This window comes from Aquarana catesbeiana, linkage group LG02 (assembly GCF_042186555.1).
Source record: "Aquarana catesbeiana isolate 2022-GZ linkage group LG02, ASM4218655v1, whole genome shotgun sequence".
In the NCBI taxonomy this organism is placed as follows: Eukaryota; Metazoa; Chordata; class Amphibia; order Anura; family Ranidae; genus Aquarana; species Aquarana catesbeiana.
The window spans coordinates 761,386,487-761,402,286 of NC_133325.1; the positions used below are offsets into that span (position 1 = coordinate 761,386,487).

Consider the following 15,800-nt stretch of genomic DNA (forward strand, 5'->3'; position numbering starts at 1 on the left):
ATACACTACCGTTCCTGCCACTACTGATTAAACCTCACTCCATTGACGAGTTTTCTGTGCTTCAAGGCAGAGTAAAGTGTATATGTTCTTTAATTGCTATGTTCAGGACTAAAATATTCCCTTTTTTTTTTTTAATACAAAATATGAATATTTTAAAGCTCTGGGCAAAAAAACTATAATATAAAGATAAATATCCACACAAGATATAAATCTGCTTTTTGTGCACCTAGTATTACCTTGTAAAATAAAAAAATGTATGTATATACACACAGTGGGGACGGAAAGTATTCAGACCCCCTTAAATTTTTCACTTTGTTATAGTTTGCTAAAATCATTTTAAGTTCTTTTTTTCCTCATTAATGTACACACAGCACCCCATATTGACAGAAAAACACAATTGTTGACATTTTTGCAGGTTTATATCACATGGTCCTAAGTATTCAGACCCTTTGCTGTGACGCTCATACTGTATATTTAACTCAGGTGCTGTCCATTTCTTCTGATCATTCTTGAGATGGTTCTAGACCTTCATTTGAGTCCAGCTGTGTTTGATTATACTTGATTAGGAAAGCCACACACCTGTCTATAAGACCTTACAGCTCACAGTGCATGTCAGAGCAAATGAGAATCATGAGGTCAAAGGAACTGCCTGAAGAGCTCAGACAGAATTGTGGCAAGGCACAGATCTGGCCAAGGTTACAAAAAAATTCTGCTGCACTTTAGGTTCCTAAGAGCACAGTGGCCTCCATAATCCTTAAATGGAAGACGTTTGGGATGACCAGAACCCTTCCTAGAGCTGGCCGTACGGCCAAACTGAGCTATCGGGGGAGAAGAGCCTTGGTGAGAGAGGTAAAGAAGAACCCAAAGATCACTGTGGCTGAGCTCCAGAGATGCAGTCGGGAGATGGGAGAAAGTTATAGAAAGTCAACCATCACTGCAGCCCTCCACCAGTCGGGGCTTTATGGCAGAGTGGCCTGACGGAAGCCTCTCCTCAGTGCAAGACACGTGAAAGCCTGCATGGAGTTTGCTAAACACCTGAAGGACTCGAAGATGGTGAGAAATAAGATTCTTTGTTCTGATGAGACCAAGATAGAACTTTTTGGCCTTAATTCTAAGTGGTATGTGTGACGAAAACCAGGCACTGCTCATCACCTGTCCAATACAGTCCCAACAGTGAAGCATGGTGGTGGCAGCATCATGCTGTGGGGGTGTTTTTCAGCTGCAGGGACAGGATGACTGATTGCAATCGAGGGAATGATGAATCCCAAGTACAGGGATATCCTGGACGCAAACCTTCTCTAGAGTGCTCAGGACCTCAGACTGGGCCGAAGGTTTACCTTCCAACAAGACAATGACCCTAAGCACACAGCTAAAATAACGAAGGAGTGGCTTCACAACAACTCCTTGACTGTTCTTGAATGGCCCAGCCAGAGCCCTGATTTAAACCCAATTGAGCATCTCTGGAGAGACCTAAAAATGGCTGTCCACCAACGTTTACCATCCAACCTGACAGAACTGGAGAGGATCTGCAAGGAGGAATGGCAGAGGATCCCCAAATCCAGGTGTGAAAAACTTGTTGCATCTTTCCCAAAAAGACTGATGGCTGTATTAGATCAAAAGGGGGCTTCTACTAAATGCTGAGCAAAGGGTCTGAATACTTAGGACCATGTGATATGTGACTTTTTTTTTTATTTTTTTATTTTTTTTTTCCTTTTTTAATAAATCTGCAAAAATGTCAACATATCTGTTTTTCTGTCAATATGGGGTGCTGTGTGTACATTGAGGAAAAAAATGAACTTTAAATGATTTTAGCAAATGGCTGCAATATAACAGAGTGAAAAATTTAAGGGGGTCTGAATACTTTCCGTCCCCACTATATAGATATTATTTTTTTTTTTTTTTATTTATACAGCTGTTTTTAAATTTTGCTAAATCTTGTGCTACTGTGATGCAAAAAGGTTGGTTCTCTAAACTTAAACTGTTCCTCTTGCTATTTTTTTTGCAGCGGCAGCTGGCATTTGATATTAATTTATCGACATCGATTTACACTGGATTGTTCTCCACGTATGACGCTTATGAAGAAGAGCAGGCAGTCCCTACCGGTCTGGATTCGCTCCCACATGGTAAATTTATTGTCTTATACTAAGTATGTGGGTTGGGGGGTCAATATGTAAGCCAGTAGGAGCAGATGGAGAGTGACTAGGTATTTCCTAAGAGAGGCTGGTGCGAACTGGCCAAATATTGTCATGTATCGGCCAGTTCAACCGAAACCAGCCAATATTTGGCCAGTGTGTACACCAGCAGCTGATAATAAAATATTTTATATATATTTATTTTCTCATATGCCTCCAATAAGTGTGAAACAGACTGCTGAGCCTTGTGATGGTATGGCGGCTTCTCTTAGTGTAATTGGAAGCCGATATCCTGCCATTACAGATCAGCTTGCTGCATCGACCATAAAATGCTTTAGCAGTTCTCAACTATTTATAGTGAAAGGCTTCCGAGCGCAGCATATGTGATCGGTCTTTGGTATCCACTGATATAAAATACATTTTATGTCTTTCTCCAGACTCCAGCAGCTGCGAATTACCCCTCCTGACACCCTGCAGCAAGGCGGTCATGAGTCAAGCTCTGAAGGCCACTTTTAATGGGTTTACAAAGGAGCAGAGACGGCTTGGCATCCCCAGCAGTGAGTTGAATTCTCTATTCTTATCTAGACAATCCGTTCATTGTTAGCGGCCATGGGGCTGTGTGTATTGTTGGAACCATTTCACATCTAATAAAAGCGACAGTTGGCACATGAAGTTTGGTTTTGTCTACATTTTGATAAAAGATGATATTTTTATTGACTGCACTTTGCACAATGGTTTTTGCCTTGGTGAGCCCAGTTGGCTTTTTGGCATGAGGGAAGCCATCTTGTATCTTATGACTATGTTGATATGACTGCTGGCTTGTGCGATGGAGATACATTGCTGGTATGTGGGTCCTTTTAACATGTTTTTTTGTTTTTTCATTATTAATGTATACCTACCCCAATCATTAAGGCTACCTTTCTTTGTCTGGTTTGTATTCAATTTAAGGGATGTTTCTTTGAAGGGAAGGGGTCCAATTTTTTTTTTTTCATTCAAAGAAAAGGGTTTATTGTAAAAGTGACCCCTTCATATTTGTGATGAAAGTTAAATCTTATAGCAGACTTGCGTTTTAAATGTTAACTTATAGCTATGTTTGCAATCTTGCTGGAATTGACAAATAAGATGCATATAAGGGCATAAATTGCTGGAATAAATACTGCTCCATGCTCCCTCTAGTACTGCTTATATAGTCAAAACCCTAGGTCTTTAATCACATGATCTCTGCTGGAGGGGAAGGTTGGCCATTCTAAATTCCGATTCTACCCTTCAAAAGAGATCCCATAGCTTAAAGCCAAGTTTTCTAATACTGTAGAGTGCCTGGAGAAGCAGTTTCTTCACCCAATGTATTTCCACCTTTCTGTAACTGTTTGTTTATAATGCCCAGTAAAACTGTATAGATGGCCATTTATGGAGTGAATTTCAAGCTGTGGGTCCTGCTGGAACTCTACTGCCTGACCTTTCTGATGGGAAAATTGATGGCCGGACAGTGTGGAAAAGGGCAGTGGTCATCAACCCTGTCCTCAGGGCCCACTAACAGGCCAGGTTTTGTATATTACCTTGGGGAGATGCAGACTAGAATACTGCAATCACTGAGCAGCAAATTATATCACCTTTTTTTTTGTATTTTAGTTATCTTGCCAACCTGGCCTGTTTGTGGGCTCTGAGGACAGGGTTGATGACCACTGGAATAGGGGATAGATGGTACATTTTCCATGTATGGCAAGCTTTATCATAGCTCTGTGTTAACATTTACATCTCAGTCCATGCCTCCATTAAACATATTTAACATCCTTATAACATAAAATGGAATGTCAGTGATAGAACTCCTATTTGCCCCTGGCTTCACTATTTGGAGACCATTATCTGGAACAACCCGTGCAGATGAGGCAAGTTGGAGTGAAGCCATTTACACAAATGCCATATAGAAAGCACTAAAGCTGCTGGATTGGTATTATAACCAGGGAATTAGTATTTTCTGAAGGAGAGGTCATCTATGGCCACCCCTATTCTTCCACAATGCATGTTCCCTTTTTTTTTTTTTTTTTTTTTTTTTTTTATGCTTCAATCTCAGCGCAGTTAACTTATCCTGCAGAGGTTTAAGCTCGCCTATCCCGTGTTTGGGGAGAAGCTGAATGAATAGACGTCACAGGAATTTCCCTGCATGAAATCTACTACAGCTTATTGTGCAACCGCCAGTTATTTAAACAATGTTCCTAGATTTCTCAGCGTGACCCTGTTTAGTCATCCTGTGCACATTTTTCCAGAGAAAAAAAACGGTGTTTGTCATTCCCCAGACCAGAAAGCATAAACATTCACTGATATTAATAGACCTGGCAGATACCTTGGCAAATGCTTGTGTGCTTATGGGTGTAAACAACTAAGGCTCCATCCAAAATGTATGTTTAATGGTGGAGCCTGGTGGTTTAGTCTACCCCTGACTTCTGTCTTCAATACTCCAGCATGATCTTCCTGCTATAACTTCTGACCTGTCCACCTAGAAGTTTTGGGTGTTCCTGTTCACTGTGTATGGGTTCCAAATTCTTCTGTTATATGATACAGCAGGGTTTCTCAACCAGGGTTCCTCTAGAGTAGCCTTTTTTTTTTTTTTCCAACCTTTCTAGGCCAGAGGAACCCCTAAAATTGTCAAGTCTTGGGGAGCCCTTACCAAAATTGATTTATAAGGGGTTAGTGGCAAAAATGCCCCTTGCATTAGTGGTCAGTAGGAAGAAAGCTCTCTTTATAAGGTGGTCAGTTTGCCACCATTACAGACAGCTAAAAACAAATCATTGTTACGGTTTTGCTTTACCAAGTGACATTGGTCCTAGTGCTATGCAGGAAACATCAAATGGGAGGTCAATCAGCCAGAGCTCAAGGAACCACTGGCAGCCACCCTGGCTGAGAATGGCTGTTCTTGAGGATGCTAGGGGTTCCTCGAGCAATAAGCAATTTCTGTTTTCTCAGATACGTTCTCAATGACACTATTGATCTTTTTTTACCTATCTGTAAGGGAGTGCTTCTTCCCAATGGCCACTCTAATGTATCATGAATTGTAGATATAGCAATTTTTTTTAGCAGGGGTTCCCAGAGACCAGAAAGTTATTTTAACGGTTCCACTGCATTGAAAGGGTTGAGAAAAGGCTGCTCTACATAATCTGAAATGAAAAGTCCAGCAAAGGAGTGTGAGCTCTCATAATGAGGACAACAGTGTGAAAAATGGAAACTCAGTGCAGAGGTCTCACCAATTGAGTCTGAGAGATCAAAAAATGTCAGGTGGGACAACTCTCCTGCATGTACCAAAAAACGTAAAAATCTGCTATGGGTGGACTGGCCCTTTATGTGCAGCACACTAAACCTTGATCGTGACACAATGGCAACCATAAAAAAAAATGTATTTTTACTCTAGTCTTTCTCCCGGGTAGGATTCTTTCTAACCCACTAATTACAAACTGTACCATGTGCTGTTGATATATTTTTTAGTAAGACTTTCTTCAGGCCTGAAAACTTCTTAAATGGGTTTCTCCCTGGTACAAAGGTTGAGAAAGGCTAGTAGCGTCTGTTGATCTGGGATTTGTTTTATAGAAATTACAAGAAAAGTAAAATTACACGTGTGTGGTTTATGAGTGGTTGTATAATAAACATGCCCATTTTCCTATTATTCTACTGTTAAATGTTTCCTATATGGGGTTGGCCAGTATCTTCAACCTGTGTTCTTCTCCTCCTTGTAGATCCATGGCTGTGGAATGAGAGTCAAGTGTGCCAGTGGCTTGTTTGGGCTGCCAACGAGTTTTCCTTGGAGACCGTTAACTTCCAGAAGTTCATCATGACTGGTCAGGAGTTGTGCAGTCTAGGAAAGGAGCATTTCCTGGAGCTGGCCCCAGACTTTGTGGGTGACATTCTCTGGGAGCATCTGGAACAGATGATGAAAGGTAATTAAGAAGCCGTCTGCCAGAATGTCATTTAAACAGTTCCGGGAATGTTGTTTTAGATGTTCACAGGCGATTAAAAACTCCTCTCCAAATAAGATCTCTTCCCTTTAAAGGGAAAATGCCATTCACTTTGTATTATTCATCCTTTTAAAGGATCCGTTGAGATTTGTTTTACATATTATGTAAATATGGACTTACAATGTAAACCCTTTAAAGGGGTCTACCACTTTCACTAGCAAAGTTGAAGAACCTGTTTGTTGCAGGGCTATGAAGCCACCTGTCATTCTTGCACTAAGGGGTTGCCCAACATAAAATTTGCATAAATCCTGTGACCATAAAAAGTCATTCCTCCAGAGACTTGTAAGAACAATGGAAATGATCAGGAAAGACTTCTTCTTAGCTGCCCTTTTTATCTAGTTAATAAAGTTAGCTTAGACGTCCGTCATGCTGAACTTTGCACATCTCCTGCAGCTTTGGTCTAGAGGAAAAACAACCCCTTCCCCAGGCGACTGTTAACAAATTTGCTACTTAAGATGAAAAAAAATATATACCTGACCCAAGGGTGGTCAAATTAATTCCCTAGGGCATTAGCCTTTAGTAAATAGTACCTAAAATGTGTCGGTCTTGTGTATATTTTCCAGACTGACCCGTGCATATTTTTTTTTTTTTTTTTTCTTTCCTATAGAACAAGAGAGAGTACAGGACCAGTATATTAATAGCTCCAATCAAACCCAATGGGTGAACACTGACTCATTAAGTAAGTATTCCTTTTTTCTAATTTATTTTTAAAATAACTGGCTATTCGACAATGTGCTTTTGTAATTCAGTATACTTGCTGTTTATGCTGTTATAATTTATGGTATCATTTTATCCACTACTCTTATTGTCGTCCCCCCCCCCCCCTTTTTTTTTTTTTTTTTTTTTTTTTTTTTTAAACCTCGCTTTATATATAAGGTACAACAATCCTGATCTTTGTATTTCCAATTTTCCTGTAGATTTCAACATGGACCCCTTGCATTGTGGCTCTCAAGTACACAGCTACCCCAAAACTGAAATGTACAGTGACCTATGCCCGGTGCCCCAAGTGCCCAACCTCCTTCCGGTCAAGCAAGAGTTTCAGAGTTACTCGTGCATGAAGTCTATGGGCAGCAATTACTCCTCAATGAACCGGGACTATAATAGAAACATGAACATCCTACTGAGTTCCCTGAGCTCCGGTGAGTGTAGAACAATGATCTCTGAGGTTCGGGTGTTAATAGTGTCATTGCTGGCACCTAATAATAATTTTCATCTTCTATTTTGAGACAAATGTATACAATTGTCTCACAGCACTTGACTTACACATTTGGGATAATCTTGAGACAATTTAAAGGTAGTGTATAGTCTCCCCAAATTTTTTTTTTTTTTTTTTTTTAAATATATCTATATCCGTAAAATGGTCAGCTTAATGTAAGTAATCTTATGCCTTTTAAAACCTTTGATCATGTATAATTTGTAAGTGTATTTGTGAATGGGGGCAGCCATATTTTCCTGTTATACATTAAGTCTTTGATTTGCATATCTGCATTATGGTTGAACTTTACTGCTCTTTCTAACAATGCAAGTTGATGAGTCAGATGACTTATTGGAAACAAAGGAAAGAGCATGGCGCCTCTAAGTGCAGTGGTTAAAAGATTACAGGCACAATGGGATTAAAAACACTTACATGATAGTAAGAAGTCATGGGCATATAATAATTAGTCCTCATGCGGATCGCTGTAATCCTCGTCTGGGGGGAAGAGAGAATTCCTGGTGACGTGGCTTGGTGAAGATGAGGTGGTTCCGGAATCAAGCTGGAATGCACGTGGCCGATGTGACATCAGGTGAAGGTGGTGGCCTGTAACTCATTTTGGAGCATGCACGAAGGAGCTGTGCATGTGCCAAAATGCGTTACCGCCCACCACCTTCACCTGATGTCACGTGTGTTCCAGAACCCGGGTCGCCTCCTCTCGCTCTCTCGCTCTCTCGCTCTCTCGCTCTCTCGCTCTCTCGCTCTCTCGCTCTCTCGCTCTCTCGCTCTCTCGCTCTCTCGCTCTCTCGCTCTCTCGCTCTCTCGCTCTCTCGCTCTCTCGCTCTCTCGCTCTCTCGCTCTCTCTCATATGCCTATGACCTCTTACTATCTTGTAAGTGTTTTTAATCCCATTGTGCCTGTAATCTCTTAACCACTGCACTTAGCGGCACCTTTCTCTTTCCGTTATGACCATCCCAGAGCTGCTTCTTCTCTACAAAGTGCTTCCTTCAGTGTCATCTCTCCACTGCTACTAAGGACCTGATACCCAGCCTCATCTCTCCCTCCTTTCATTGGAAACAATGCATTCCCCATGTGATGGAGCAGGATAGTTGAGATGTTTTAGAGATCAGTGACAATGGTCAGTAGGAGAAATAGAGGGTGTATCTCCCAATTTTGGCTTTAAAGAAGAACAATCAGGCTGTCTTAAGCTCAAGAGTTTTATTTATATATTGGAGAGTGCTCTAATTATTTTCCCTTAATCTTCTTCCAGGTAAATCCATTGACATGGATTCTGTAGACAGCGGTACGGAGAGTTTCGAAAGCACAGACTCCCTATTACAGTCATGGACTAGCCAGTCTTCACTGGTGGACATGCAGCGAGTTCCGTCCTACGAAAGCTTTGAAGAAGACGCTAGCCAATCACTGTGCTTGAACAAGCCTTCCATGTCGTTCAAAGATTACATACAAGACAGGAATGACCCAGTGGAGCAAGGCAAACCAGTTATCCCAGCAGCCATCCTTGCCGGGTTCACAGGTGAGATAATTGAACATCTATTTAAGAGTCACTTGTCTCCTCTTAAGCTGATAAATGGCTGAGTCATAATCCGTGCCTTTGTCTTGTAAAGCTTTTATTGCTCTTCTCACTGCTTGGGGTTTTTATGTACATTTTGAAAGTTCCAAAGGCAACCTTGAGGAAGGGAAATTGTCTGTCTGAGCCCCAAAAAAAAAGAGCTCAGGACATCTCTAAAAAAACATGTAAATTACTGCTCTGAGTAGTCCTCTTGACAGTTAGTACCTTTTAGGTCCTCCTGACCATCAAATGCTGTACCTCAGAGCTCTCCTTGCAGCTTCCCAGCTGCTCTGTCCCTCATGGACTCTCTCAGGCTCGAGCCTTGGTCTGTCCTGACCTGGACAGTATGGTGCACATGAGCAATTTTCACTGCTAACTTCATTGGGCTCTGAGCGCTAACTCTGGCTCTCATATGAAGCCATCACACACCTGTGCCATTAGTGTGCTTGCTTCTTACAAAATTTGGCGTAAACCACAATATTAAACAGTGACAGGAGCTCGCCCTGCCACAATATATATTATAATTTTTTATTTATTTTGGGCAAAACATACAATTTAACAAGTGAGTTAGAAATTAAATTCTTTCACCTTTATTGGTTATGCTGAAGTCCAAGACCGATCATGTTCTCATGCCCTATAACATCTGTCCACTATACAAGAATATCGGTGGTTGGTACATTCCCACATTGGGCTAAACCATGGCAGTAAAGGTAGTTCTATAACCTTGTTCATATTGTAGTGTGCCTATAGGTTGATGAATCCTGATTGGTTGCTGTGGGTCCCTGCACGTTGCCCAGAGTCTGCACAATAGAGTTGATGCTGTATGTGATAACCGTGTCTTTGCTTTATTTTCAGGGAGTGGACCTATCCAGCTCTGGCAGTTCTTGTTAGAATTGTTGACAGATAAATCTTGCCAGCCTTTTATCAGCTGGACCGGGGACGGCTGGGAGTTCAAGCTCACTGACCCAGACGAGGTTTGTACCTTTTTATCTTTCTACAGGCTGATTAGTCAGGCCATTTTCAAGATATTAATTCAGTATCGGAGAGTCTAGAGTCTTATCCTTCATGTTTCTGAAATTTTTTTTATTGAACATTTCAAACAATTGGAAGTGCTCCATACCACACCTCATATCCTCAGATTGGTCAAGTTGATTACTTTTTTGGGTCTCTATAGGGCCATGATTTACAGTAATGCCCTGTACACATGGACATTGATCAGACATTCCGACAAAATCCATGGATTTTTTTCCGAAGGATGTTGGCTCAAACTTGTCTTGCATACACACGGTCACACAAAGTTGTCGGAAAATCCGATCGTTCTGAACGCAGTGATGTAAAACGCGTACGTTGGGACTGTAAACGGGGCAGTAGCCAATAGCTTTCGTCTCTTAATTTATTCTGAGCATGCGTGGCACTTTGTGCGTCGGATTTGTGTACACAGGATCGGAATTTCCGACAACGGATTTTGTTGTCGGAAAATTTTATAGCAAGCTCTCAAACTGTGTCGGAAATTCTGATGGAAGCCCACATACGGTTGGAATTTCCGACAACAAGGTCCTATCGCACATTTTCTGTCAGAAAATCTGACCATGTGTACAGGGCATAAGACCTTTTTGTTTACTGAATTGATTTACCATAAACCCCTTTAAACCTGCATACAGTTTCAATTTCAACCCATTTCTGCAGAAAATAGATTTCTCCAAATTGGATTTAAAATTTGAGTTGTGCGTGGCCCCATCGGCACCACTCAGCTCAAAAGTGTGGATTTTTCAATTGACTTTTATTGGTGGAGTCAAGTGTAAAGTTGTCCGTCGAACAGTGACTGCATCCAAACTCTCCAGTACTGTGACGGCCATGGTTGAGATTCCTTCTTTCATGCTGTTTAGCATGGATGGGTGGAGGGGGTTTATCTGTTAGATTTCTCATGCTCAACCCACAGGCTGAACAAGAGAAATCTGTAGGTGAATAGCTAACCTTTTGTTGGATGCCAAAGGATACAAAATGTGAAGGCTGCATGATGAGCGAGCTGGTGACTTTTTTTTTTTTTCTTCTACAAAGAGCTCAAGGGATGGGTTCTCATTAAGAGTTATTGCAGATGAAGTACAGGCCTTACTACAGTAAAATTGGATAAAGTGTCACATGTGTCCAAATGGCACCAGGTTCTCCATAAATAGCCAAATTATACAATTTTTTTTTTTTTTTCGTTAATTATTTGCAATTGACAGGCTCTATTCATAAAGTGTTGTTTTATAAAAATCTTTTATTTGAATCTTAAGTACCTGTCACTTTTTTTTTTAAAAAAAACAATCCTTTAGCTTTTGTACTAAGCCCAAAGAAAGCTAAAGGGAAAATTATAAACCTTTGAACCCAGTGGTCTTCAAACTGCGGCCCTTTGCTTGCTTTTATCTGGCCCTTGGACACCATTTCATCCACTGATACCAACAGTTGGGCATAATTCCCCCCTGATGGGCCACAATTCCTACCAATGAAACCAACTATGGTGCACAAATCCTCTCAATGATGCCAAAGATGGGGCACAATTCCTCCCCAGTGACACCAACAATGGGGCCCAATGAGAAATGATGAGGCCAATTTCTCCCACTGACACCAAAGACTGGACTTTTTTCCCCACTGACATCTGGACCTTTTCTACTCCCAGTAGCCACAGGTCAAACCACCTAAAGGCTGAAGGACAGTAAACTAGCCCTTTGTTTAGAAAGTTTGGAGACCCCTGCTTTAAACCATAAATGCCTGCAATCAGTCCTTCATTATATTCAGTCAAATCAAGCATGTATTGCAAATCTTTTCTCTTTCTCCTGCCGTTCTTTTGAGACTTGCCGGCATCATCAAATGGCCTGCCAGTTCTAATTTCATTGTTTCCTGACCTATAAACTGTGTTCTTTGCATATGGAGTTATATCAAAGAAGACCTGCTTTAGATGTGTGTGTGCTTCATAGATTTTTTTTTTTTTTTTTTTTTTATATTGGCTGTCAAGGAGCACGAACATCTAAAGAGATACCAGGGATGCTTTCATTTGAATAACATGAAGAAAAACCCTGCAGGATCTCTTCTCCTCTGTACATTTATTATAATACATGTGATGACATTTTATAGAAGGCAAATGTGGTATAGAAGCTATGATTTTCAGGGCTGCTGGTATTGAATCTACCACATGTGAGATGCAATATAACCCTTTTAAAATTGCTTTTATTCTTTTAAAGTTAGCCTTTTGTTACTATGCTTGAACTCCGTTTTTCATCTGTATGCCTTTGGAATTTCCAGGTGGCACGGCGATGGGGAAAAAGGAAAAACAAGCCTAAAATGAATTATGAAAAGCTAAGCCGCGGGCTGCGATACTACTATGATAAGAACATTATCCACAAGACCTCCGGAAAACGATACGTCTACCGGTTCGTCTGCGATCTCCAGAACCTGCTGGGTTACTCTGCAGAAGAGCTACACGCGATGCTAGACGTTCAACCGGATATAGACGACTGAGCAGAAGCTCGCGGAACGATGGCTGTGAAAACTGTGAAAAGGGGATGACCAATTTTTTTTCTTTTTTGGTCGCATTATATGGGCTGGACTGTTTTTAGATGAAGGAACTTGCTTTTGGGGTAGTTTGTGGGGCCTGAGGGGACTTTGAGACATTTTGGGGACGTTTTCGAAGCTCTGGATGTACAGAGGTCCCACGAACGCTGCTTAGGAACACAGCCCATACTTGAATAAAAAATTGCACAGGAAGCATGTACTTTTTGTAAAAAAAAACTGTATATCAACAGGGAAAAAATAAGTCATTTTCATTCAATTATTGAGCAAGCGGGAAGCTTGGGTAACTGTGGTTTAATGCTGTAAAGAAGAAGAAGAAAAAGTCACCACTTTAATTTCAGCTGATGCGCGGTCTTGGAGAAAAAGCGCACTTTACCACCTAATGTTTGATTTCTTCATGCTGAGTCCATGCACTTTGTGGACATTTTCAAACCATTTCAAGCTGATTGTAAATAATTTGTTCAGTTTTTGTTTCCTATTTACATAATTATTAATATTATATTTTTTGTTCCAAAAGGAATGTGTATATTATTTGAATTTCAGATGTGTAAGATTTTTTTTTTTTTTTTTTTTTCAGAAATGATAGCATTTTAAATGCTTTTGCTTTTTTATTGTACATCTGTTCGCTACGTAGAAGTATAATTTGTGGTCAAGTAAAGGAATCCATTGCACAGCAATGTAGCCTTTTGGCAAAAAGCACCAGATGGCAGCTCTCATCGTCACATTTTAATTGCAGGAAGGTGGCATTACTTGCAGTGAAGCTAAATAGGGTTGTGGCCACATGATCAGGAGATGAAGACTGGCACTTGCTTTGTGACCGGTTTTCCTGGATACTTAATATAGTAACTAGTTAAAGCCGGCCCAGAACGGTGATTTGGAAGGCCTGGCAATTATCAGATGGTGTATGAATGTTTAGAGCAGCCATTCTCAATTAGGGTTCTCTAGAACCCTAAGGTTCCCCCAAGGGTTGTTCAAGGTTTCTTCAGCTGTGACCAATTTACCTCCCACCTGCAAAGTTCTAGGGCCAACACCATTTGGCAGAACGAGTTGCATGTTGCCAATGATTTGTTTGAAGCAGCCATTTTCAGCCAGGTTTCTGTGGAATCTCAGGGTTTATCCAGAAGTTGCTAGAAATTCCTTGAACTATGACTAACTGACCTCCCATGCGATAGTGCCTGCATAGTTCTCGGGCTGACGCTGCTTGGTAGAACCAGTTGCATGTCACAATTGATCTGTTTAGAGAAGCCATTCCCATTAGGTTTTTGTGGAACCCCAGATTACCTCCAGAGGTTGCTAGAGGTTTCTTGAGCTATGACTAACTGATCCCCCCCCCCCCCCCCCCCAACATCACTAGGCCAATCCAGTGGCAAGACGCCAAAATGATCTTCAGCTGTCTGCAAGGGTATGCATTTTTCCCACTGAGACGTGGACATTTTAGCAGGGTTCCTCTGGGGTTAGGAATTTGAGAGAGGCTTATTTAGAGGCTCTTGTGAACTCCTGTAGGTTGATCTCATTCAGCCCTGGTCAAGCAATGTATAGAAGTTCTCCATAGCCTTTATACACTGGGCCACCAATACAGAGACAAGATACTATCCTTGACCTATTAATAGGTGGCATCAAATCTCATTCTTGCCAGGCTGGCAAAGTATGGACCAAGCACTCATGGTCCACAGAGGTGCCAAAACACATAGCAAAGTTTTGTCCTGTACATAAAACTTGCTTCCTACACCACTGAAATTTCCCTGGTCTAGGCCCAAAACTTAGTTACTAAGGCAGCCATTGTGTGATTGAGCCAGTGGAGAGAAAGATGAAGCTGGGGCATAAAAGGAAGTGCCTATAGCAATTAGTCTGGGATGTCTTCTCTTTTTCACCAATTTTATATTGCTTTTAATGACAATTTGTTCTAGTGAATATACCCATCCAAAATGTTGCTAAACTGATATATTTTTCTTGATGTAAATATGAACAATGTCCTCAGCTTTAAAAAGTTGTGACTCCAGAAGTCATAAATTTATATAAAATAAATGGTTTAATACTAAAGTCTAATTGTTCGGCCTGTGGTAGAAAATGAAACCTCTCTAAGGCAATGTCCGCATTTGTGTTTTCCAAACGCCAACTAGCCATTATACACAACCCCCCCACCCCCCCCACCCCCCGCATTGCTAATTGCTTATTCATAATTATGCTCCTGGTTGGCAATTAGTAACCTTCAGTACAGATACTGCCACAGCTCAAAATTAAAACTGATATGAATAAAGGTATTTTTTTTTATTTTCTGGTCCTCCCTTTTTTAAAATGATTTCCTCCTCGCCTTCTTACTGCCATCTGATTTTTGTTATTGGATTCTGTATTTTCTGTGTATCTTGCCTCCCTTTCATAGTTGTGGAGGATTTTGTGTAGCAGCTATTTTTACTGCAAATTTAATATACTGGAAATGTATGTATAATTGTGTTTATTTTTAATTTTTTTTCAGAAGGTTGTATTTTTTAACAAAAGTGCCTTGTAAACTGAAGCGTATATTTCTGTACAAAACAGGGCCATTAAAGATGGACATGGATCTGATTCTAATTAAACTCTTTTGGGAGGTTTAACATTGTCGTGTGTGTGTTTGTTTTTTTTTTTTTTTTTTCCCAGCCTGTTACTACAGTTTCTGGTACGAATTATCCTGTTTCTGTAGAAATGATATGATTCACATTGCTGACATTTAGTTTCCTACCTATACAATAAAATACAGGCAAGAATGAACCTTCAGGAGATAACAGAATAAAGAAGTGTCTGATTGGCTGCCCTGACTCCAACTTAGTGCCGGTTCGCACAGGGGCGACTTGTCAGGCGACCTAGCCGCCTGACAAGTCGCCTCCCGTTCTGTACAATGGAACCGTTCTAATAGGAGAGACGTTCTAATAAGTCACTCCGACTTAGAAAAAGGTTCCTGTACTACTTTGGGGGCGACTTGGGGCGACTTGCATAGACTTCTATACAGAAGTCGTTTTGCATGTCGCCTCTGAGTCGTGCCGGGGCTTAGCGCAGAACTAAACCCTTGTATCATTCTCAACCAAGATGAGATCAGAGGCCGTCCTGGCCTCTGGTTAATCTTCAACTGCCATGGTGCCGCACATGTGATCAGTTATGATACCAGATATTGGATGGTTTCAGTTTGGTTGCGAGTAGGGCTGAAACAACTAATCGATTACTATTTTCATAATTTATTAATCGGCCAGTAACATAATGGGGTTAAAACTAAAATAAGCCCTTTATAGTACAAAAAGAGCAAATCGCTACTGTAAATATTACTTTCACAGTTCTACAGTAAATAAATGAACCGCTTACAGTAGTGATTATTTGCTTTTTGT

The 15,800-nt window shown here is 40.8% G+C and overlaps 1 protein-coding gene across 1 annotated transcript in view; it reads left to right on the forward strand.

Moving 5' to 3' along the window:
• The window catches only part of ETS2 (ETS proto-oncogene 2, transcription factor), a 30,284-nt gene extending 15,246 nt beyond the window's left edge, over nt 1–15,038 (forward strand). Inside the window, exons 3-10 of the mRNA XM_073617219.1 lie at nt 2,006–2,123; nt 2,570–2,689; nt 5,858–6,058; nt 6,744–6,815; nt 7,054–7,275; nt 8,599–8,862; nt 9,754–9,872; nt 12,181–15,038. Coding sequence (XP_073473320.1) covers nt 2,006–2,123; nt 2,570–2,689; nt 5,858–6,058; nt 6,744–6,815; nt 7,054–7,275; nt 8,599–8,862; nt 9,754–9,872; nt 12,181–12,396 — 1,332 coding nt within the window. The 3' untranslated portion in view covers nt 12,397–15,038. The remainder of the gene's footprint in view (nt 1–2,005; nt 2,124–2,569; nt 2,690–5,857; nt 6,059–6,743; nt 6,816–7,053; nt 7,276–8,598; nt 8,863–9,753; nt 9,873–12,180) is intronic.
• The last annotated feature ends 762 nt before the right edge of the window (nt 15,039–15,800 follow it).